At 43.3% G+C, this 26681-nt stretch overlaps 1 protein-coding gene across 1 annotated transcript in view; it reads right to left on the bottom strand.

Annotated features, from left to right (window-relative positions):
• Positions 1-295: 295 nt before the first annotated feature.
• Positions 296-26681, bottom strand: part of LOC310863042 (metabotropic glutamate receptor 4-like) — a 184974-nt gene continuing 158588 nt past the window's right edge. Inside the window, exons 9-11 of the mRNA XM_083771166.1 lie at positions 26657-26675; positions 1897-2143; positions 296-1036 (exon numbers count right to left, since the gene is read on the bottom strand). Coding sequence (XP_083627292.1) covers positions 930-1036; positions 1897-2143; positions 26657-26675 — 373 coding nt within the window. The 3' untranslated portion in view covers positions 296-929. The remainder of the gene's footprint in view (positions 1037-1896; positions 2144-26656; positions 26676-26681) is intronic.

The raw sequence follows: 26681 nt of genomic DNA, 5'->3' as shown, positions 1-26681 counted from the left end.
ATATCATTTTAATCGTTGATCGTTGTCACCTGTACATACAACGAGGTATAGTCTGTATAGATTGTAAGGATAGGGCATTCGTGGAATGAGCAACACAGCTAAGCGGGTGGGTAGCGTCCCCAAAAATATGTATACCAACCCTTGCTTTGAGTTGCTTAGTGGATTGGATGATTGCACTTTCAGCCACAGGATGGCGTTAGGTCCCAGATTCTGAAGATATGGGATCGCTACTGGCTCCAAAATCTCACTGCATTGAGATTGCCTTTAATGATGACAAGTTCTGTCTTGCCAGTGAGAGAGCTACTGTTCCATACCAAACCAAGCTGTTGTGGCAAGGGTGAATACCATCCACTTGCCATTTTGGCAAATGTTTTGGGGGCGCTACCCACACATTTATCTGTGTTGCTCATTCCACGAATGCCCGATCCTTATACAATAGGTCTATATACCCTTCAGACGTGCTCCGCGTATTTTACGATCATCCTTTTCCACAAGGCACTTCCTTGCGTCTCTCTCCAAGTAACATGCAGTCAGTTTCATGCAGTCAGTTTCCAATTACTGACAAACTGTAAATGAGATCAATGTGTACTGTTTTCCTCCTAAAAGTACACATTCAGGGCTTTCATTCTGTGTATAGTATGTATAGGATATTATTTGTGTTACTCTGCTGTCTGTTCAAGACAGCAGAGTATAGGGAAAAGCAGGTGTTACAAAAAGGTCAATATCTCCAGAATGGAAGATGGTAAAATCAAAGGCTTTCTTTTTATGTATGCAGTGTGATTCTCGCTATAAGAGAACATTTTGCTGTGGGCCCCGAAATTTGTTTTTCCTTCAATGTAAAGTCCATAGCACCACACAAATAGGCCTGGCAGAATAGCCCAGCAGCCAATGTGTTAATAGGGAGAACCCCCCCATTGGAGCATTGAAGTCTAGACGCTGGTGGTGGCAGCTGAACCTCCTTCCTTCTCAACACTTGGGGATGGGGATGGAGGGGATGGAGGTGGGTTGGGGGTGGAGGTGGGTTGCTTGTTGCAGACTGAAAGGAGAATGGCAAAGTGTCAGAGGCAGAGATATTTAAAGGCTGAGTCGAATCACCTGATTGGCTGCTGCAAAGAGCTGGGATTTGAGAACAGATAATGATGAGCCATGATAGTGCTGAAAGGCCGAATGAAAGCGTTGTTAAGATCTTCCTTATTGAACCTACGCTAAAAGCTACATATAGCACCACCAGGAGGCCACAATAACCTACCTGACCTGGCAGAGACCTGTGCTTAGAGGAGCACTTTTTCTAGTTGCTATTGAAATTAGGATTAGCATGCACCAAGAGAGGTTTAGCTGGTTAAGAAAGGGCATCATTTCCCCCTTGATTATTATTTAGTTTGTTTAAACAGTGCTGGAATATATTTGAGAGAAAGAGAGATATAGAGAAGGGGTGACAGACAGACAGACACCAGAAAGAACAAAACACAGAAATGTTGTGTTGCCATGGGAATGTGTAAATACAGTGAATTATCTAACATCATTAGAGTACAAGATGACATAGAAATTGGTGACTTCCCCTGAGCCACAAACAAATTCCACTTTCATTTTGCTTTTTCATTCTTTCCGTCTTTCTTTTTTATATATATAAAATGAACAATGGCAGCTAATTTCCTAAATTCACTCAAGTGTAAAATAACATGGCGTGCATTGGCCAATAAGTAATGATTTTATACTCTACACTTTGTTTCTTTGATTTATAGTGCTTGAAGGACAAGCACACGTGCACACAGCCACACACACACGCATGCACACACACACACACGCATGCACACACACACACGCATGCACACAAACACGCACGCACGCCCAGAGCCTCTTCTTCACCAAAATCTCCCACCCTCCAATAATTCTTACATTGCGTTTCCAGACTTTCGCACAGCTCGGTTTTGGCTTCTCCGTTGGGTCTCAGGCTGGCCTTGGGGTTGAACTTGTTGGACATGGTGGCGGCGGTGACCACGGCTTTGAGGCTACGCGTTCGCTTGGGCACGTTCTGCTCCGGGTGGAAGAGCACCACGTACACCTTGGGCATGTACAGCATCCCCAGAGACACGGAGGCACTCAGGCTCACAGAGATGGTCAGCGTGGTGGTTTGGATGTACATCTGTGGACAGACAGACGCATAAACCCGTGAAGTGCTGCTCATAACAACATTCTGTCTGACTCTATACACCAGTGCTTCTCAAACTTGTTTGTTGTATTTCAACAAACAAGTTCCCCATAGAAATGTGGTTCAATTTGTACACTCTCAGAGTAACAGACCTGTAAGGGTCCATTTAGAACCAAAGTGTTCTAAATGGACAAAATGTTGAGAACCGTCCGTCCATCCGTCTCTCTCTCTCTCTTTCTGTCTTGTCTTGTCTGTCCTGTCTGTCCCGTCCGTCCTTCCGGTGTGTGTGTGTCTGTGTCTGTGTCTGTGTGTGTGTGTGTTTCCATGTGCATGTGCGTGTGTGGGGAAACGGACGTAGTCCAGAGATTCGTTATACAATCTGAAGGCAGTGGTCAGAAAAGGACCTCCTGGCTCCTGTACCGGTTCTTGATCCATAGGCATTGTGAGCCTGAAACTGAAACTGAACATGCTCTTTTCCCTGGCCAGAGTGTCATGAAGTGGATGAAAGGTGATGGCTGCAGCAACATCACATTCACTGTGAAGTTATTAGTTATTATTATGGGTGGTGCGCGGTCGGTGGACGACACACCGCACATGCTGTATGTGGAGGCAACTGCACATTACTGCTCAATACTGATGTCAGACACCATCAGCACTGATGTCAGTCAGACACAACAGAAACCATTCCACATGAACTGATGTAACATAAGGGGTCCCAGGGGCCCCATCAAATGCACATAGGCCTATATGAAGATGCACATATGAAGTCAAATGTGAACGGTAGGAGCCCCCTGAGGAAATGGAGTCAGCTTTGGCAGTGATCCCTCTTATGCAGTTGCTGTCCATGAGCACCAAGTCCACACCCTCACTGAGCAGTGTTGGAAAGTGACTAAAGTAACGTATTACTTAAAGTAATATTACTACCTTTTTACAGTAACTACCGGTAACTAGTAATATAACTTAATAGTAATACTTTGCCATTTTGAGTAATATTATTACTAATATGTTACTATTTTCCAAAAGCAACTCGCTACTATTTTCACGAGCCTGCTTGGTGGTACTGTGGGCTTGAGTGTTTATTAATAATGGTAGACTGGGTTGGGATGGAGCTGCTTTGCAGGCTGCTGATCCGCTCTAGATCTAGACCAGGGGTGTCGAACTCAACTTGGGGCGAGGGCCGCATTGGTCAAAAGGTCACTTGATCGGGGCCACAACCAGTTGGGCACGCACGCTCGATGTCTCAGTCAGTCACTGCTATAATATCTATCTATCTATCTATCTATCTATCTATCTATCTATCTATCTATCTATCTATCTATCTATGTATGCTCAGACCCAGCCAGCCAGCCAGCAAGCCACACACATAGTGCTCAGACCCAGCCAGCCAGCCAGCCACACACATAGTGCTCAGACCCAGCCAGCCAGCAAGCCACACACATAGTGCTCAGACCCAGCCAGCCACACACATAGCGCAAAAAACTGGAGATTGGAGAACCTGATTTGGACATGATCTGATGCAGGACAATGTCACTATGACAGAAAGAGAAGATGGGTCTGGCCACATTCATTCACCCCATAATCTCAGTGGAAATTGGGGAATATGTTGACAATAGTCGACAGCTCTGCCGAACCCACACCCCATATTAATCAATATCAGATAAAACGTATAAGATTTTATATTATGCACATGCCATGGTCACATTCTATCACCATTATATGTTGAGTGCATGCTTTGATGGTTACAGTTTTATAATCAGTTTTGATGAGTAAACCTTTGTGGAGATCTTCTCAGTTCTCATTGTATGCTAGTTACTGCAATTCAGGATGGAAAATGAAATCCATTTGGATTTGGGGAGAAGTAGTTTCATAAGGGGCTGGTATGAAGTACTTGATATAAAGAGAACATGTTCAGTTCACTAGTCTACACTCTACTCTACACCTGCCTTCATTTCATGCGGCCCGCGGATCACCAGTTTGACACCCCTGATCTACACGCTAGAGCAGATACGGAATTGATGCGCACTTGTCTGTACGCATGAATTACTGTATCGCATGCGGAAGGGCGGGCCTTAAACCGTCCAGAACAAACTGGATAGTGTGAGACAAAAGATGCAATTACTGGGGGCGAGGAGGAAAACAATGTGAATAAGTAACTAGTTACTTTTGGCAGGGAGGGAGTAATATGTAAAGTAATATTATAGTAATAGGTATTATATTACCGACACTGACCCTCACAGATGTTGGAATGTTTGTCAAGCAGCACAATCTGTTTTGGCCATGTTTCTTTGTGGTTGTTCTTATGTGGTAGTAACTCATCCGCCACCCGGTGGCATCTGCTGTGTATCCTGCTACCCTAATAGACAGGGGGTACACGAGCACATGGCTGTTTATCCGTGCTCTATCTCCGACCGAACCACACTTTTACCACATCTCTCTATGCAAAATAATTTCTGCATGCTCCCAGAATTAACATAGGCTACATTGCATTTACTCAAATGTCTTATTTACTTTACAAATATTACTTTTGTGAAACACGCTGTTGTTGCGCAAGCTCAACAGCCTACGTCAAAATCGTCATGTTGGGACCAGACTGGCCAGTCCTTCACAGTGACACGCGTTACATGAACCACGTGACCGGGATGGTTTCTTACCCCTCAATGTCGTGAACGCGCCCTTCTAAGGCAGCCTGCGGCACGCCTACTCTACACTGCTCCATAGCAGCACGCACAGAGCCCAGCCATCCGAACGAAACCGTCGCGCAAACGAAACCGAAACAGATGCTTCTGACAACATTTGCCTGTGCGTGCTTAATCGTTGTACTTCTGAACACATTTGCCTGTGCGTGCTTAATCGTTTGCACGCCCGACGCGGCGACGCCCGTGCATTCTGTGCTTGCGTGCGCATTTCCCAACTCTCAGTGATTTATCCACACATCGCCCTCTGTGTGTGTGTGTGTGTGTGTGTGTGTGTGTGTGTGTGTCGCGTCGCCTTCCAGTGTGCGCTGAACCCAGACTCACACACTATCCATTCCATGCACATATTAGTCCTATATTTACTACAGTACGCCTGACAGTGTCGTCGTTAAGCAGCTCGACCCTGCACCTCAACCCTAGCTGACAGGAGTGACGGTGCTGTGCTGTGCTGTGAGTAAACTGACAACGCTTGATATAGCTGATATCCCTTTCTCACAATCTACAACAATAGATTTGTTACTAACATTAGGTTGTGGCGAAGTAGAAACGTGGAGAGCAGATAGATGGCCCATAGCACTTACCCTAACCCCTTAGATAGCATTTCTGTTGGCTTAGATATCATTTGACACAGACTTATAGCATGTTATGTAGACAGGCTAAGACAGCACTATAATTGTATTGTATATAGTCATAGCACACCATAGTACAAATGTATAGCATAGTAGTGAATATGTATAGTTTATTATGTATAGTGTATGTATAGTTTCATCATATAGATATTCCACTGTTACCTTCTTAGCTTACGCATGTTTCATGATAAATGCTTTTATGTGAGGTATTCCCATGCTTTTGTTCTTGCTTAAATGTAAATCGCTCTGGATTAAGAGCGTCTGCTAAATGCCTAAATTGTAAATTGTAAATAGTGTGTTTTGGACAAACAGGCTAGCATTGGTGTTGATTTGGGTCAAATGGAGTCCATATGGCTAAAGATAAATGAACACATGACGTTGGTGGGAGAGGAGTTATTGTGTGTTTTGGACAAACAGCATGGTGTTGTTTTGTGTCAGCTGAAGCTTCATGTGTTTGTGTTGGAGCGCCTCAGTGTGGCCGTATAGGTCATGTGCAACCTCTTCCAGAGAGAGATGGAGACACTAAATCTCAGCTGGAGAAACATGTTTGCATGCATGCATCGCTGCCTTGCATGCTGTGTGCTACTGTTGAGTCTGTCACTCACTTTGACTGATTTATGGCATTGTCTTTCTGTTAAAATCCAACTATGTTAATTTAAGAACTCTGGACATATTAGGTCATTGTTTATTAACTGTGCACACATGTAGCCTATTGTATGTGAGACTGTATGTCTGTCACCCCACAGTCACAATCCTTTTTAATTAGGCTGTGGAAATATTCACACTACTTTTACAATGCGTTGTCAACACGTGCTGAGTTGACAAAGATTGACAGATTTCGGAGAAGACTGATAGTATGATGATTTAGTAATTAGGCTGTGGAAATATTCACACTACTTTTGGATTTGCAGGCCCGGCGCCACGGGGGGTAAAGGGGGTATATAGTTACAGACAAAACAATGGTACATTTCCAGCCATTCAATTAAATTCCATTGCTTGAAAGGGAGGAAGTAAGGATGCATCTTAATACAGTTGGGTCATCTGAAGAAGTTTCGTGACCGTGGAGAGCAAACCTTTGTTTCGCAATGGATTTGTCATCTATGAAGGTATATAAAAAAAATGAGCGGGGGTGTACTTCGCAAAAAGGTGGGGAAAATCTTTGAGAGCCCCAAATTCAAAATGGCAGCCCTCAGCCATACTAAAAATTAACTTTTCAATGGTTTGGCCTACAATGCTGCACAGTACATGATTTCTGACATTAATTGGGTCAGGGAATTCATAATTGATGTAATTTTATTGATTTGACCAATTTTACACCTTCAAATTCAAGATGGCTGCCGATTTTTAGCTCCAAAAGGTCAATTGCTGGGGAAATGATCTCTGCGCCGTCTGGTTCTCTTATGAAGGTGGCCCATATGGAGAGATTGGGGCTTGCAGCCCTATTGGACCTTGCAGAGGGATCAGGCATGATCCAACTTGAGTCAGCCCTTGAAGGAAGAGTGTCTGAGGAGTGCCTTTCACTCTACAATGTAGATGGGTCAATGCGCAAGACTGTGAAGAGCAAGTTGTTGGAGCTCTTCAAGCTAGACCCAGTTACTGACGAACCACAAGATCACATTTGCCTTCTCGACATGGGGCTGATCTGGCGGCTTGCCACCCCCACACCTGCAGACCGTGAAGCTAGGAAGCGGGATGGCTCGGAGTACTGCTGGAGTGACTACTGGAGTATTATCTTCTCACGCCACGCCAAAGCAAACCTCATCATCCTCGTTAATGACAAGTATGACCTCCCCATCAGCATCAAGGATGATGAGCATGATCGACGGGGAGCAAAACATCAATTCCTAAATGTTTTCCCCAAGCCCGAAGACAGGTTCCCAGGTGCTCATGAGTTTAACAACTTCATGGTCAATTCAGGGAACAAGGTCAGACTTCAGAAGCTTGTGAAGGAACACCTGAAATCACAAGTTGGTCAGATGTCTGCTGTTGATGTCATATACTGTGAGGGAGAAACATCAATTAACCTGAGCACTGGCATGGCTAATGGGGACTATGTCTTCAAGCATCCAGAGGCAGATACAATGCTACTGTCTGCATATGCAAAAGTTAGGACGACTAACTACACTGGACCTGTGGTATTGGACTGCGAGGACACAGATGTGTATGTCCAAGCAGCTTACGTATCACAGCAAGTCAGAGGTGATTTGCTGATCAAGCGCAAGCATGGATTAATCAACTGCCGTGCCATGCTCTCAGAAGAGGTTTCAGACATCATCGTAGCTCTCCATGTGATCACTGGCAGTGACCACACATCAGGCTTTTATTGGCATGGGAAGAAGAAGGTGTTGGAGAAGGTGATTATTGATCCTGAGTCAAGAGAGCTCCTGGGACGAGTGGGTCAGAGTCTGGACTTAAATGATGGAGTCAGAGCAGATATGAAGGCATTTGTCCTCTCCATCATTTACGCTGAGAGTCCAAATGTCAGTTGTGGGCAGGCCAGGGCTTCCAAGTGGCACAAACTGAAAAGAAAGTGTACAATCCGTCTCCCACCTGATGAGGACTCTTTGGATCTTCACTTGAAAAGGACAAACTACCTAACGTATTGTCAGCTCCATTACAACCTGCAAGAGCATCCTTCTCCCATTGGTCACGGCTGGGAACTAGTGAATGGGAAGTGCCGGCCAGTGCGTCACACCCTTCCACCCTTGCCCCAGCAGCTCACACCTCATGTCTGTTCAGATGAGAGTAGTGGTGATGAAGAGAGCAGTCAGTGTGGAGAATCAACAGATTCAGATGAAGAGTAATTCCAGCTGATCTGAGCGAGCGGGAAGGGTTGTAGGGCCGGATCATGCCTTAGGTATGGAGGGGCCATACCTTTGATTGCTTTATATGCCAGTTATAGGTCAGTTTTCTCTGCCTTCACCCTTATTTCCTTTGTTTGTTTTCCTTAAAAAAAAAAAAAAAAAAAAAAATCCCTTGTGACTGTTCACCTTGTCGTGGTAAGGGAGCTTGTGTACCTCATTGAACTCTGAGAGCTATGCCGGTAGGAGGTGACTCCGGACAACCGGACAGGTCGAGAGGTCAGACAAAGAACAGTCAAATGACCTCTCTTTAGCATGGAGCCTTTTTTAGAAAAAAAAATGTCAATGACCACTGCAGAGTGTGGACAACTGGTGGAAACTGCAGCCAGGGCTAATGACATTATCGAAGTGAACCGGGGTGACCATGTCAGCTTGCCTCTCCCCTGTGTAGGCCTACTAGTAATTGTACTGTTCATAACTTAACTCAACATGAGAATATCTTTCATTCAAGCCTAAAATAAAGTGTTTCTGACGATTTTGAAAAATTTACCTTTTGGAGCTAAAAATCGGCAGCCATCTTGAATTTGAAGGTGTAAAATTGGTCAAATCAATAAAATGACATCAATTATGAATTCCCTGACCCAATTAATGTCAGAAATCATGTACTGTGCAGCATTGTAGGCCAAACCATTGAAAAGTTAATTTTTAGTATGGCTGAGGGCTGCCATTTTGAATTTGGGGCTCTCAAAGATTTTCCCCACCTTTTTGCGAAGTACACCCCCGCTCATTTTTTTATATACCTTCATAGATGACAAATCCATTGCGAAACAAAGGTTTGCTCTCCACGGTCACGAAACTTCTTCAGATGACCCAACTATCTTAATGATCTCCCATCTAGAACTGGAAAAACAACATTCCTCACCTATAGGCCATCCTTGGGGTGGGGAGGGGTGCTAATGTCATTGTTGCAGTGGTCAGGGTGCTTAAGTGGGCAGCTACTGTAACTAGCCTATTTATTTGTTTGTAAAAATGTCAATAATAAAATATATATATTTTTATATTTAGCAATTTTGTAATCCATGTAATAATAACAATCACAATAACAATACTACTAATAATAATCATAATAATAACAATAAGCTTCTTTGTAAACTCACTCATTTACAAACAAGCTCACATCAGAACAATAATCCATGTAATAATAACAATAATAACAACAACAACAATACTAATAACAACACTAATAACAGTACAGTACAGTACAGTACAGTACAGTACAGTACAGTACAGTACAGTACAGTACAGTACAGAGGACAACATTACAGTACAGTGCAATACTAAGGAGTGCAGTACAGTACAGTACAAAGGGGTACAGTACAGCACTCGCATCGCCCTCCCGCTATTGCGTTCTTCCCATTTGCCATGCATCGAGGATGCGCTAGGATGAGCGGGCCGCAGGCCCGCGAAATTCTAGTCATTCTAATTAGAGGAGCAAATGATCCATTTGTTAGGCTGGCTGTTGTTGAAGAGGCTAATACTGTTCTTTGTAACATTGATACATTATGTGAGGAAATTCCCTTTTAAATCAGCATCCTTTTTTTATGGGAATGTGCCACACCGACCCGAGGCACGTTGTTTGTTTAATTTTCTGCAATGCTAGTTTTAATATGGCCACCACATCAACCTGAAAACAAATTTGATAACGCCTGTCAGTCGATGGCATCCTATTCTGATTCACTACTAGGATGCCATAAAAAAAGAACAACCTCATGAAATTGTTTATACTTGGCTGAACATTCTGAATTATCAGGGAGGGCCTATGAGGATCAGTCTTTGCTCACACCATTTTAATTGTTTGGAAAGCTGTAGAATATGAATGAGATGTGAGAATGAGAACATTACAGCACATACACTTGATTATGTACTGTACATTCTATGCATAATTGTGTAGAGGCATAACAGCTTTGTGATCAGAAACTAGCCTTGATCAGGGATATAGGGGAAAGTGAATGATATCCATGTCACTATGTTAACAACTATCTAGGTGTAGGAGTGGATCATCGGCCAGCAATGAAAGATAAATTGTCTTCTTGTGTGTTGCTTTTTGTATACTACTGATCCACTGCATGTCAATGTAATATTATGTTTTAATCCATCCATCCATCCATCCATCCATCCATCCATCTTCAACCGCTTATCCGGAATCGGGTTGGGGGGGGGGGGGGGGGGGGGGGGGGAGGTAACAGTTGTTCCAGTGTTCCCTCTCCTGAGCATCCACTTCCCCCTTGGGGATCCCCAGGCGTTCCCAGGCCAGTGTGGAGGTGTACTAAGCCGAACCACCTAAGCTGGCTCCTTTCCAAGCGTAGCGGTTCTACTCCAAGTCTCTCTAGGCGTGACTGAACTTCTACCCTATCTCTAAGGGAGATGCCAGCCACCCGTCTGAGAAAACTATTGTGTTATTCTTTCGGTCATGACACACATTAAATGACCCTTGGTGAGAGTAGGAACGAAGATTGCTCAGTAGACAGAGAGCTTTACCTTCAGGCTCAACTCTCTCTTCAGTGCGATTCAGCAATGCCTAATGTTTAAACTATCAATGTAAGGGACTGGTGTTAGAAATAAACATCAGCTATATACATGTGTACACTGTACACTGTACAGAGAAAAATAGACTGTTGCAGAAGTGCCTGATTACTGTACAGTGTACAGTAATCAGGCACTTCTGCAACAGTCTATTTTTCTCTGTACATCATCTGTACTCTTAAAAGCAAATGAACTGAACTAAAACTAGAAACATATATCTGACCTGTGCTATGGTCAACTATGTGAGAGTTTAAAATACAATGTACTGTAGGAGTCTGAGACATTACAATGAATGAATACTGGAGGCAACTACCTATTACAACCTATTATTAAACCTATTACACATCGGCTATTTGAAAATAGCCGTTCTACAAGCTTACAATGCGTCGCAATGTGAGCTTGTAGATGGTCTATTTTCAAAATCAATTAATGTAAACATTTGAACAACACAAATCTGGCATGGGTGTCCCTGGCACAAAATGTTTTCAAATGGGGATATGCAGACAAGTACATATTAATCTGGGGGTCCTTCACACGAAACAAGCCCAAATAGGCAAAGTTTCATGCCCTCCAAAAGTACAACCCCCAGCTACAGAACCAATATTGACAAGCAACTTTACAGAATAACAAGCCCAAAGTCGTTTTAGCAGACTTGGCAACACTGCTAGCCATGCCTGATGTAAAATGGAATGGATGGACTGAAGGAAGAATGGAGGAAGGAATCAAGGCCGGTAGAAAGGATGCTGCTTCAGAGACAGGCCGCTGCTGCAGTGTCCTCACAGCATGTAGACTATTAACTAGTGCACTGCTCTGGAGTCTGGACTTGGCTCACTGCTGTCTTGAAGTACTGCAGAACTCAAGCTGTTAAGCCTGATTGATACTTGGTTGCGCGCCAGTGTCCCGTGTCGAAAACAAGCTCACAACGCATTGTCCTTGTAGATCCGCTATTGTTGGCATGGGACACCATCGTACAACTAAGCATAAATCAGGATTTGCTTACACAATAATGAACAAACAAATATAGCTGCAAGCAGCGGTGAGATGGGACCAAGCAGAAAAGCAATAGGCCTAAGCAACTAGACATTTTGTGCATCAAGCTATTAAAATATTAGTTGCGAACGCAGTGAGCCACTTAGTATGACAGCAAGGGCTGAATGTCTGTGTGTCACGCTGTTACACCACCCGCCCGCCACCAGAGGGCGCAGCTAGACAGCAAGGGCTGAATGTCTGTGTGTCCCGCTGTTACACCACCCGCCGCTGCTTAACAACGACACTGTCTGTAACTTGCTGTACTAGGCCCAACATAAAAATAATACTGTCACAACGACACTGTCTGTAACTAGGCTATGTGTACTAGTGTGTGCATATGGGCTAACGTTAGCTAAGCAGTCACAGTCCTGTTTACTGCTGCTCAACAACGACACACCAGAGGGCGCAGCTATACAGCAAGGGCTGAATGTCTGTGTGTCCCGCTGTTACACCACCCGCCGCTGCTTAACAACGACACTGAATGTCTGTGTGTCCCGCTGTTACACCACCCGCCGCTGCTTAACAACGACACTGTCTGTAACTTGCTCGCTGTTACACCACCCGCCGCACCAGAGGGCGCAGCTAGACAGCAAGGGCTGAATGTCTGTGTGTCCCGCTGTTACACCACCCGCCGCTGCTTAACAACGACACTGAATGTCTGTGTGTCCCGCTGTTACACCACCCGCCGCTGCTTAACAACGACACTATCTGCGTTCGCTTCCCGCGTTCTCGCGTCTTACTTGTAGTAATTGTACTGTTGATGCCAGGTGTTAGATGTGTCCACGCTGTGATCTGGTTGAGTCAGTGCTGGATCACAAAGCCCCAGTTCATGGCAACAACACATGTACATTTACATTACCATCTGTATACTTTCTTGATATCAAAATAAGTAATCAATGAATTATCAAGTGAAAGCGTGACTCCTTTTTCACGACACGTAACACATGGGAGTCTATCCCCATAACGATACAATAAGATACAACTTTATTGTCAGCTTTCACTAAAATTTGTTTTTCGTCCATGACGTCACCGTTCAAGATACAGACAAGACATACACAATACATTACAAAAATATATATACATTACAGGACACAAATCACAGAAGCAGACAGGAACAATAGAACATATTATCCTCTTGGTTTACCGATTCTGGTTTAAAAGCAGAACAAACTGGTGTACAAAAGAGTTCTTTCAACGCCTGTTTTTCTTATATTTCGGGTCTCTAAACCGCCTCATGGAGGGCAACAGTTGATATTCATCATTTAAAACATGTAAGGGGTCAGAGGAGACTACATATAACAATGTGTTAGACTGCAGAGCTGGAGTTGGCGGTGCCCAGATTCTAACCCATGAACTTATGGTCCAAAGGCTAGAGCTCTACCGACTGAGCTAACCGGACACAATAAGTTGTTTTATTGTAAACAGCAAAATCATTCAGTGTTTTGAATAACAATTATGTGTGTCCCTATGTACATTTTGAAAGGTCACTAAACAACACAGTGACTGGAAATAATATTGTGATGCCTATTGCCTAGATATTGTTATAAATGTCTTTTAAGCCTTACTGGGCACAGGAAAGATGCATGACACTTTAACCACTTTAACCCTCTTGTCCTGGTTTTGGGGATTGGGCATTACCCAAAATCTGAGGGCGGAGCTTACTGGTCAAAGTGACAGATGTGTTCACCATGAGTCAAGGCACATGTGGAAACAAGTGCCATGGTTTTTGGCCAAACGAGGCATGAGTTATGCATATTCAAAGGTTTTTCAAACGATTGCTATAGTGCCCCTATTGCGCTATTTGGCATGACCTGTCTACCATACTACCATAAGTTTCATAAACCTGTGACTCTGACTTTTCATAAAACTGCACTTTTCATTGGCTCATAAAAGCTTAATTTTTAAACTTAAACCCAAAAGAGACACCAGTTTTTAGATATTGGTCCAAAGTTCATGTGTAGCAAGTTTCATGCATTTTGATCAAAGATCCCGGGAGGAGAACAAACTGGATAATGTTATTCATAATATAATAACTGTTTTTCATATGATTCAAAATGGTGGGAGAACTAAAAGGTCAGAACACGAAAGTTGTTCGGCATGAGGAGACACATATGGATATCAAAGTTTTATTGCCGCCGGTCAGCATAACTCAGCATAAATAATTTGAGATTTGTGGGTCTCGGTTCTCGGTTCATGAGCTATGCCTGAATTTAGCATTTTTATCTGAGTGCTATAGCGCCACCCTTTGGCCAATGGTCGTGGGCTTCGCATCCTCACCGTTTGGCATAGCCCTATAACATATTGCCAAGTTTCGTGAAAACCGACTGCACGGTTCACCCTATTTTCGGCGGAAGAGAAAAACACAATAAGGGACCAAGAAGTCCCTTCAGGCTTGGTCCCTTAAAAAATAATCAATAGCTGGTGATTTTATAATTCAAAATTATGTTATTACTAAACCAGCTAATTAGTTATAATATTCATTCTTGTTTTGTCACCCATTACACCTGGTGCTCATTTAATCACCATTACACGATAGTTAGCCAGAATAATGTACACTCCATCTCCATATCTATATCTGGTTCACACGGGCACAATAAAATCATAGCGGACATCGCATGCCATTTGACCAATGATCTGGCAGCGCATCAAATGCATTATTTAATACAATTATAAAAACATATTTCCCACCACAATCATTATCAATAATTGTGATTAATACTCATGAGTACAATAACCTATTAAACCCTATCATACTTGAAAATGAAAATAGCAGATCTATAAGCTCACATTGTGTCACATTATGTTTTTGCGAATGTTCGTCTATTTTTGCCGAATGTTCACCTAACCAGAGTTTTAACTAGAACTAAGATGAGAGAACATATTACTCCAGTTTTGGCGTCACTGCACTGGCTTCCGGTTGTTTTTAGGATTGATTTTAAAATTATTTTACTTGTCTATAAAGCTCTCAATGGTCTCGCACCTTCCTACCTACATGACTGCCTGCCTAAATATGTCCCAAACCGCCCCCTAAGGTCTTCCACTGCTGGCCTGCTCGCTTTGCCTAAAAAAATGGCAACTAAAAAATACGGGGAAGCAGCTTTTTGCTTCTACGGGCCGTCGGCATGGAACAAGCTCCCACTGTACCTTCGTCAGGCAGCCTCTGTAGACATTTTTTAAGCTCAGCTCAAGAACCCACTTCTACAACAATGCTTTTAATTGATCTTTTATTTTATTTTTTGTTATTCATGTCCTCACTGTATTGCATTACTGCTTGTTTTTTAATGTCGTTGCCTTGCTTTTCTTTTATTCTCCATTGTTCTGTAAAGCACTTTGAGCTGCATTTCATGTCATGAAAGGTGCTATACAAATAAAGTTTTATTATTATTATTAACCAGACAAGCCCAGAATCAGGACACAATAGGGTTCATCTCGTTAAGTAAAATAATCACAAGGATCTTTATTTTAGGCATTCAGCCTTGTTGCCACATGGCTCAGAATGTCTATCTTGTAACCGTCTTTGCGAGCACTATATGCTGCACAAGGTCGAGAGAAGAATAGAAACCAAATTAGAGCCGATTGTGCATTTCTTATTTAAAATCAGCCGTTGTGTGGCCATTTGATATTTCATTATAACAGTATTGTAGACCTTGGTGCCATTGAATGAGGCTGAAGTGATCTATTGTGGGCCGTGTGAGCTCAGAGGCGGTGGCTGACTGAAGGTATAGCTAGCTCATTAATGTGTTGCTTTTCTCGTGCACACACACACACACACACACACACACACACACACACACACACACACACACACACACACACACACACACACACACACACACACACACACACACACACACACACACACACACACACACACACACACACACACACACACACACACACACACACACACACACAGAACTTTGCCTGAGGCGAAACATGCAATGAAGCAGTCAGTGCATGGCAACGTTGAAAACGGAACTAGGGGTATGGGAGCAGATAGATGTAACAGCATTTGTTGCAACGCCTTCGGCCTTCCTACCTGCCTGTTGACTGTACACACAGTACAATTCCACAAGAATGTCAGACACGAATCATAGTATTTTTGGTTAATAAATGTAAACACACACTATTTCATCGCTTAAACCTCTTGAGTTGTCTTAGAAAGAATGATTGTTCTTCACGACAATGCATGGCGTTTAAGGCGTCAAAGGCAGGGACGTGTGATTCTCACATTCTCTATCACAAGGGTTCCCAAACTTTTCAGGATGTGACCCCCAAAACATTCATATTTGAACTGGGGCCCCCCCTCCCCCTACCCTGACAAGCACTTGGAATTGTATAGGAGTTGAGGCATTTGATTTAGTTTGACACGGTTCCAAAGACAAATATTGTGAAAATAGCCAAACTACAACGCCTTTTGCCTCTTTCTTATGTAATATTTGACCATTTGGCCAATTTGGTGTTGTTTGTCTTAAAAGTCATCAAATTGTCACTTCAGAAATGTGCAGATACCCATACCCTTATACTGTATGTTGATTTGTTTACTCTTGAGTGAGAAAACGATGTTGCTAATCATCTGGGGACCCTCCAAAATAACTTTAGGACCCCCCCTGGTGTTCGACCCCCATGCAGTTTCATAATCACTGTTCTATCACAGTGTGGTATGGAAACTGTTCAGCCGATGATAGGACGGAGCTTAATAGGCTAATGCAGTGAAAGCAGCATCATCATTGGTCAAGATTTGCCATGCATGATATTTATAAGATCCGCACTCTAATCAGGGACCATCCTGATCAGGGTGCTTTGCTTTTGCTGAATGAGAGATCCAGCAAATGCACCCCTTCCTTCAGGAAAAAGGTTACGAAATATTAAGAGCAGAAGTAGTAAAACAAAACAAATAGTTTTGTCTCCTGCCTTTATTTTCTTCTTTCTAATGATTTGATCGGCCCAAAATATTGTGTTCATTGTCATGATTTGTCACGATCCGAGTTGGCTTTGTCCGCGGCGTAACCGTCCCATTCAGGCCTAAGGCCGATTCTAAAAACGCCTCTAAATCCTGACCTAAGGTTTCTGAAAAACTATATAGCAGAATCAATTTTTTTACATTTTCAATACTGTACATACTGTACAGAACCCAAATATGGGTTCCCGGCCTGAGGGGGTAAGATACCAATAGGGGTTCCCGCCCAGAATGGGTTAAATAAATACTTTAAGAAAAGCCTATGGTCAAAATGCATTGAGATTCATTTCCTGGGCCACTCGTTGTTCTGAAAGGGGGAGGGACTGCGACGCTCTATAGCGGTTAAGAAAACGTCTCCATTTGGCCACCCCGAGTCCCCAACAGATAAGCATTCCGTTGTGATCGTGCTGTTCAGTGTGTCACGCAGCCACACTGAGTGCGCGCAGGGCTGTAACCTGTCGTTGTCAATGTCCAGGCTTTCAGCGTGCATGTAGCCCATGTGTATGGCACGGCGAAGGAGGTGGTTGAGGAGGGGGCGGACAGTGTGGTCTCGAAACAGCGTGTGTGTTCACGTTAACATGCCCCCGTCCAACTGTCAGAGCTGGCTTTCAGGTGCCTGTGCCACGCAACCCCGGCGTTGGACACGATGCTTCCCCAAAGAAGAAGTTATGTCGACTGACGCAAGAGTAGCTGTAGTATGGGTCCGAGTTGTTTTCCCTGCCTGTGAGCGGTGTGAAAAAGGGGAGGTGCGTTGAAGAATGCAAGGGGAATGTTGCGCGGAAAACTGTGTCCCAGTATTCATCTGTGTCCGGCCCAACATACATTTCACTGGTGACACTGGTGACACGTGATTTGCGGGGAGATGAGTTGTTTTTGATGCAAATTAATTTAATTAAGAATCCTTGTTAGAATGTTTGGTGTGTGTAATGCGGGGCAGATTGAGGTTGGAGGACAGGGCTGCGCGGCGTTAGGTTCCGTGAGGCTGTCCGTGCGTCGTGGCGTTGTGAGGAGGCGCACAAAGCGAGCAGCTGTCTTGCTCTATGCTAAGGAAGTATACAGAAAGACAGCGACCGAGCGACCGAGCGACCGGTCCTTTTATAGATAGATAGTGTTTAATGCACCAGACACTTGTGTATTATTATTTTTGTTGAGTAGTTTTTACATATTTATGCTGATGTGTATTCGTATTGTATTGTTTTGTCTACCCTGAGCACACACACCAAGACAAATTCCAATCAATGTTTCATTTTCAGGGTCCTCCCTGAAAATAGATTTGTGCTTTTGAACTATTGAATCTGTTTAGAAGGCAGACTATGGATAATTCCCTGACTGCACTGGTTTTCGGTGTAGTATGCAAATGCTCAGCACAGTGTCTTATTGCATCAGAATTCACCATAATTGCACTCTAATTGAACTAATAAACAAATACAAGCCTTGGGGGACAGGGTTCTGCGCCTCCTTCAAAGGAGAATGTCATTTACAAAGACTAATAGTTTGGCCTTGATTAGCCCTTTGCCCCAGAGTCTGAAAAGAGCACAAACCCTGAGGTCATATTGACTTGAAACCCAGAGGGCCAGGGTAGGTAGCAACTGCTCTTTGGAAGCAAATATGTTGTTCAGTTCCCTCCGCTCTGTAGCATTGATACTCATTATGTATTATTGGACCTGCGGGACGCCACTGTTGATTAATGATGTTTATCTTTGTAAAGACAACGGGGATAGAGTGAGGGAATGGAAAGGCAGCGGAAGATAAAGACTTGAGAGAGACAAGTAAGACGCGCAAACGCGGGAAGCGAACGCAGCTCGTAAATTGCAATAACAACAATTAGAATAAATTACGTACTTTTTTTTTTTTTTTTTGTTAGTAATTTTTTTAAGTTTTCTACTGTGTGTGTGTGTGGTTGTTTGTGTGTGTGTGTGTGTGTGTGTGTGCTACAGCTGCGCCCTCTGGTGGCGGGCGGGTGGTGTCACAGCGGGACAGACAGACAGACACACAGACAGACACACAGACAGACACGATCTGCAGGGTCTCATAGTTAGTGCTCATTGTATTCGCAATAAGAGCAATGGGAAGTAGAGGTGAAAGTGATTGTGGGACAGGCAAAGGAAAGACACCCAGTGAGAGGCATAGAGGCCTGGGATGGCAGCCCCCATATATAGTAGAGATGCACACTGTTCCCAATGTTATTATTTAGCACTTTACTATGTGATGGCACATGGCAGCTTCATGGCGAAATCAACAACATCTCTCACTCCATCACTCCAGTAATGGCAGCACCCTTTGTCTGGGGCTGATTGAAATTGAATTGCCCATTGTGTGGGGCCCTCTCACCCTGCGGGCTCTATTGTTCAACTTCCCTCCTCTTCCCTCTGTCTACGAGACAGCCCCAGATTTAGACCGCCTCTCCAGGTAAGCAGGTGTCACGTCTATTCCCGGAGATATAGCTTCAAGCTCAGTCATCGTGCTCCAAAGACAGACCAGATGTCGTTGTCGTTCGCCCACCCCACCCCACCCCACCCCCACCCATCCCATTTGAATGACAGAGGAAGCCTCCCAATGGCATTCGTTATATTTATCCCGACACCAGATGACAAATAAATGACTGTGCGTGTGTACACAGCCGAGTGCGGAGGACCTGCTGTAAGGTGGTGATGAGTGCCTAGGCGGACAGATAAGGTAAATCAACACCCAGAGGAAGCAGAGCATTTCATTGCTCCAAGAGACGTGGAAAGGTGGGCTGGTGAGGCTTTGTTCTGTTGTGCCTGTCATTTACAGTGGGATGATTACGAGCTGTGTTTGCTTTGACATGCAAATTTCTTCCAAAAATGAGGATTGTTTTATGTAAGGGCTGACTCTGAGATATTGCTCAGATCTCCCCTTTCTTTCACTCGGACTACTTATGAATTGTGATAACAAATAATGACAACGCATTAACATTGATGACAACAGGGGAGAAACTAATTACCAATTGGTTTAACCATACCCAAAGAACCTATTATTTGTGTCTAAGTTAAAGACCTTAGACATGAATTAATTTACATTGAGCAAAATATGCATTTATTTTCCCATTTCATATACCATACCAAGCTAGAGGCAACAGTGGAGCTTTTCTCAATAATGAAAAGAGAGCCCATCTTCTGGGAGTAGTTGTTTCTACAGGAAAGAAAATATTAATGAGCGACTAATACAATTCAGAGAATGAAACAGAGTGTTCCAAATGAAGCTCCAATGAGAAAGGTTATTCACAGATTTCAAATAGAATTCTTCCCAGGGACTGTGAGAAAAAAATAAATAGTAGAGCCTTATTTTACCCTTCGAACCCCCCTCCACCACGCGCACAAGCACACGCACGTGTACACGCACACACACACATGGCATGCACGCAAGCACACATTATATTTTACAATTCAAAGCCATGCAGCTAATGGCTTACTTAGAAACCTAGAAAAACCTATGTTAAATCTTCCCACGATTTTACAATTCCCTTTCATCTTCAGAGGGAGTATAAGGAATGCTTAGATAAAGAACTCATTGATATCCAAGCCTGCCATTGACTTTCGACTCCAGATGAGCAACATGCATACTGCTTACCATGAGGTGTTATAGTGAACTGGCTTTTTGGGGCATTTGGGGCATGGGTTACAAAATTGTGTGAAAAAATAAAAGAAACTAAGTGCATTCTGTGAGTGTGATTGTTTGTGTTACATGTGCAGTTGTGTGCATTTTCAGGTGTCCTGTAAAATCTCATATTTTAATTATGAAGGAACAGGATACAGTCAGTGATGCTTTTGGCAGAGCTAGCATGACTATAACAAGCACATGGTCTTCCAAGAGACCACTTTAACACAAAGAAAACTGTCACATCTCTCTTCTGAGCGAAACCAAAATTATGCATTGTTTCATTTAATCTCAGAGGGACGGAGCGGAGGTGACTATTATACTCCCAGTCCCAAGTGTTCTGCCAAAAGACCCCTTTCAGCTGTGCGGTGCGACGCATTTCAACTATACTATCGTTTCCCTTGGCTTAACCATGACCTTTCTCATTTTCACGTCACTTTGTTCTACGGCTAAAATAAGGCATTATTACCTTATACCGTTTGTTATGTTTTCATCCATCATCCCCAATAATCAAGTGTTTTAACCCCCTAAAATAGAGACTGAACCCGTTTTGTGTTGAAAACTCCAGCACAGTACTTTAATGTAGACAGGCAGCTTATGAAATTGATGACATGGCATGGGTAAGGACATGGCATGGGCAAGGCCCTGGCTGCACCAGGGCAGACAAGGATGCCATCCACAGAGTGGTCAAGGTTGCAGGGAGGATCATTTGGACCAGTCTCCCAGAGATCTCCACAATCTTTACCTCCCACTGTAAATAACCTGTGTAAATAACATCGTACAGCTGGACCAGTTCCACCCAGCACACAATCTCTTTCAACGTCTGCCCTCTGGTAGGAGAAAACAATCTATCCGGGCCAGAACCGGCAGGCTGACCAACAGCCACAGGCTGTCAGGCTTCTGAATGAACATCCTGCCCCCCACCCCCCTCTATTATTAGTGTACTAGTATTATAAGTGTACTGTACCAGACTTGGACTTTGCATTGCTGAACTCTATGCACTATTACATGCACTAGCACTATTGCACAATTATTTATTTATTTCACAGTATGTTGATTTATGCCAGTGGTGAAGCTCTGAACTGAATTTCGTTGTTTCGTGTAAGCAATGACAATAAAGATCTATCTAAGTTACAGACATTACTGTATTTTCTGTATTTTATGTTTGTGTTGGCACCGTTTGTTTTACATCACCATTACATCAACATGAGTTAGACTTTAATTAGCGCCCCTCACTTCACACAGGTGTGATTTTTAGACTTAGAGATTACTCCTGACCAGCGGTAAAAGTAACCAGTTACTAACCCGTGGCCGGTTAATAGTTAGAACTCACCCGTGGCTCCTGACATGGCTGGCAGGTTAAACTAACCTGTAGCTCCCAACATGCGTGGCAGGTTAAAACTAACCCGTGGCAGGTTAAAACTAACGTGTGGCTTCCTGTGAGGTTAGGTTTATGGGTTTAGTAAGCCAGACCATGAAGCACATGCACCCAGAATAGAGATACGCTATGGTTCACGTGGTTAAAACTCTGTTTTTCAATGAAAACACCCTGTAGTGTAATTGTAGATTAAGTCCACCCACTGTTTCCACATCCCTTTTGTATCACTCTTGACCTGTAGCCTCCCAGTGTTCCCACTGAAAATATACATGGATACAGATGCATGGTTCACCAGGCCAGAAACACTGAAAACTTGAGGTTCTGTGAATTCCTTACAGGCTTAAGTTCTAATACACTGTGGCATACAGCCGTCACATACATGACTTAACATTACGAGTCACAGGGTTATGTTGCCTTAGAAAAGTTCCCGCAGAATAAATAGGCAATGCTCACTTTAAACTCACACATCCAGAACCGACAAAGTTATGCCACTTAAGTTTTCTATGCAGGATCTTTTTAATCTTCTCTCTTGTTAGAAAGTCAGAGTTCTATGAACCACATTTGTAATTCAGCTCATCATAAAAATCAAGTCTCTTGGTGGTAGATTAAAACTTTATGATAGGAATAAAAAATTAATGTTCTGTGTTGAACTCGCAGCCCGAAGTTCCTTTGACTACAGCTTGCTTACATTTCTGCCCTGCTATCCACCTACACTTTCTAAACACGCATGCTGCCATGATGAAAATACTAATAAACCAAGAGGTAAGCATAAACATGAGCAAGCCAGCAGGGTGTGGAGAGAACAAGACAGCATGGGCAATCCTCTTTGTAGCATCTGCTTCTGCGATGTCACCTGCTATGCCCTGTTGCCCTCTACTTCCCATCCTGTGTCTCTCCCTAACCTCTTGCCGCTCCCTCAGTGGCTCTCTCCCGCTCAGTCTGTGTGTGCGTGCATGCATTCAGTGTGTGTGTGTGTGTGTGTGTGTGTGTGTGTGTGTGTGTGTGTGTGTGTGTGTGTGTGTGTGTGTGTGTGTGTGTGTGTGTGTGTGTGTGTGTGTGAGAGAGAGAGAGAAGGAGATAGAGAGATAAGAGAGAGAGAGGAGACAGGTGTGCTGGAGTCGAGGAGCCTCCCAGCTGCAAACCATTCCATAATCAAGACCTCTCCAAATACTGCACACTTCCAGATCCTGTGCTGGCTGTGTCGTAAATACGCTCGGAGAGTGTCAGCACATCCGGGGCGCTCTGCTCTCTGGTCGGTAGCAGGCAACAATCATGTTTATTATATATGGGATGAATAAACATTCATTTGAATGAATTTCAAATATGAAAATGGCAACATTATGTTTTTAAATTATCTGCAGAGCACTCTGATCTTTTTAAACCAGAGCCCTCAGAAATCGGGGCAGATTGAAAGCATATTCATCAACTGCTCTGAAAGCATATTCATCAACTGATCTGACAAAGATGCTCAATTATTTTTGGAAGATGCACCACCCCACACTACTGTAGGTGTGAACCAGGGGGGCAGTCAGACAGATATTTTGTGAATCAATCAATCAATCGGGATTTCCTGAAAATTCATATAATGGCCTGTTGTGGCGCTGTCATTGGGCTCAAAAAACCCCATAGCTCCATAGAGATCCATGTATTTGGGCCCAACTTCACCTAGACTGTATTACCTTAATAAACATGGTCATGAATACTTTCTGCTTCCAGTCACTAGTTTTAAGTCTCATTTCTAATGTCATAATATTCTTTTTGGAAAATTATGGTCCCATGTATTAAAAAAATGACCATAAAGTCGCGTATGTTCTGAGGGGCGTGGCTACCGTTACAGTCTATGAACGGGATTCCCCACCCACTCGAGTCAAAATAAAAACCAACGAAGAAGAAGGTGTGAAGTCCCGCCTCGTTGTCTGGGCCAGCCAATGGCTCAGCTGGGCCCAAACGGATCTAGAAAGATGGTGATTTACAATTCAAGGACTGACAGACTTCATTTTACGTCCATATCAGACCCGGAGAACGCTTTGTCCATATTTTGTTTACAGTCTATGGTGTGAACATGGTAAACAAAATGGTCTACTAAGTGGGCGCAGTCTGACTTCTCATGAATGTCCCATGATTACTGTTGCTAGATCTCACTAGAGTGCATTGCTGGGACAGAAACAAATAATTGATTGTCTCCTAATGTTTCGTTCTTTCTTCACAAGAAGAGGGCTCTGCCTCTTTTGCCTGTTTACAGTTTACAGTGCTTCTGGCCTGCTGAACCATGTATCCGTATCCGTGTATATGACTCTTTTGCCCGTTTCCAGTCTCTCATACGGTAAGGTAAGTAGCCCTGCTTCAATGTCCTGGACCCCCGCTCAGCTGATCTTCCATGGATCCCACTCCAGCTCTGCTTACCCTGCCCCAACTACCCTTGTCCCGCATCCTCAACCCCATGGTTCCCAGTTACCAGCCCTAGGCCAGCTTCCCAGGCTCCAACCCAAGCCACAGCCCCTGGTTCCTATTTATCGGCTCAAGCTTCCCCTGGCCTGCACCCCATCTACCCACACAGCTGTCAATAAAAGAAAACTTTACCTTATCCTTGTCTGAGTCTGCACTTGGGTTCACCTGCTTCATCTTGTATAAGACTGTCGCATAATAGTCTTATTACTGCTGTCAGCACGAAAACAAGCAAACAAACAAACTACAGCTTCTGCAGTATGATAGCCATTGTCTCTCTTCCTAAAGCAAATTTATCCAGCATCTAAATAGTATTAATAATGCAGAGAATGTTTTACTTGAATACTTAACTTGAACCAAATCGGTTATAATGGAAAACATTATAGTTGTTTTTGTTCATGACAATTGGAAACCTTTTTGTTTTCCCAAACAATCCCTTTTAGAGAATATAGAGATAGAGAATATATGCAGCAGCAGTTCAGTAAGCATGCTGTTAAAGAAAGAAATAAATAAATATAGCTGCAAGCAGCGATAAGGCGGGACCAAGAAAGAAGACAATGCGCAATAAGATCAATATGCACAAATAAGACTCATTGGCTGAGTTGTCAGTACCCAGATTTGCAGTCGAAGGGCAAGAGCTCTACTGACTGAGCTACACGGAGACAATCCGTGACTACAATGTAAACAGGAAAATCATTCAGTGTGTTTAATAACAATCATGTGTGTCCTCGTTTCTACAGTATGTTCGCTGTTCATGTTTTCACGTACAAAGTTCTCTTCAACTGGAATTTCAGATCATGGTCCAAAGATTGTGTGTAGGACGTTTCACACAAATTGCTAAACAATCCAAGCAGAAAATTAGGTTTAAGCATTTTTCAAACTGCTCAAAATGGCGGAAAATCTGAGGGCGGAGCTTACTTGTCAAAGTGACAGATGTGTTCCCCATGAGTCAAGGAACATGTGGAAACAAGTGCCATGACTTTTGGCCAAATGAGGCCCCCTTTGGCCAATTGGAGTAAGACTGCTTTCAGTGCTATTTGGCATGACCCTCTACTATACTGTAAAGTGACATGAGCATATGACGCTGCATGTATGTATTAGAGGCAGAAGAAGAATTTTCACAAAACAGCAATTTTCATTGGTTCATAATTAAAAAAATCACTTTAAAAAAATGTACTACGATTATTTCGTCCTTATAGGTCCAAAGTTCACGTGTAGAAGTTTTCGTGCATTTTGATCAAAGATCCTGGGAGGAGATACATTTTAAATGTTATTTTAAATGTTATCAGCTATTTCTGGCGGAAGAAGGAGAAGAAGAAAAAAACCCACAAAAACATTACGTGACTTCTTGGTAAAAGATAAAAATAAAAATAAACAAGACGTAGTCTAATAACAGCATGGCCCCCCTGTCGTCTGTGCAAAACCCCTCTTCCCTAAACTTATTTGCCCTTTTTTTTTTACTATTTCAAAAACATTGTTCAACTAGAAGATCTACATCAACACGTTGTGAGCTTGTAGATCGGCTATTTGAACTATTCAAAAATGTTTTTCAAAGTAGTAAAAAAGGCAAAGAAGTTTAGGGGAAAGGGACGAAAATAGGGCCCCTACTGTTAGCGACGGCCAAGACCTGCGCCCACCTGCTTCTGATTGGCCACCCTACTACTAGTAAGAAGTAAGTGCCCACGGGGTGTAGTATTCTCAGCCTCAAATACAACCTCCAAACTAACTCTGCTAGCCAACTCAATAGTATAGTGGTCTAATCATTAGACTATGAATCCATACCTCCTGGGTTTAAATCCTGTTGCCTCCACTATTTTTCCAACAACCGCAGACTTGTTTCTTTGCAGATAAAGTATACTTTTAGACCATGACGGAGGGGCGCAGTCTCTAGCGAACTTGAGCCATGAGAGACACCACTGAGCATGCTAAAGAGCGTGAGTTGCCGTGTTGAACATTGCGAAGTTCGCTAGAGCTCACCCCTGTTTGAGTTGCAACCCGATATGGTCAGAATAGTAAATCCTCGTCCCCCAGAGTCCCGCAAGTAGGGAAAGACGCGGGGCATCACCATTTACACCATTGACTCGCATTGACTAGAGGCGAAGCAGTTCATTTTCTTTCTTGTATGAACTGTGATGGTCTACAATACATGCAGACAACAGACCTGCTAGACAGCTTGGCCTATGGCCACCATAACACTGCAACAATCAATCTTTCGTTTTGCAGCAGCCATAATGCAAGTACAGTATGAATATCTAACTAGAGCAGATGTTCCCTTCAGCACTGAAATCACAGCGGTTTGTTCTGTGTACACCTAGCTAGGACATGAGCATGTCTCAGAAATAGATACATCACTTAACAGCTCCCAGCTTACCTTTTCTGTGGACTGTGAAGTTCCA

The sequence above is a fragment of the Protomyctophum parallelum genome (assembly GCF_964188405.1).
Source record: "Protomyctophum parallelum genome assembly, chromosome: 8".
In the NCBI taxonomy this organism is placed as follows: Eukaryota; Metazoa; Chordata; class Actinopteri; order Myctophiformes; family Myctophidae; genus Protomyctophum; species Protomyctophum parallelum.
The sequence above is the reverse complement of the archived record's forward strand: the minus strand, read 5'-3'. Positions and strand labels throughout refer to the sequence as shown.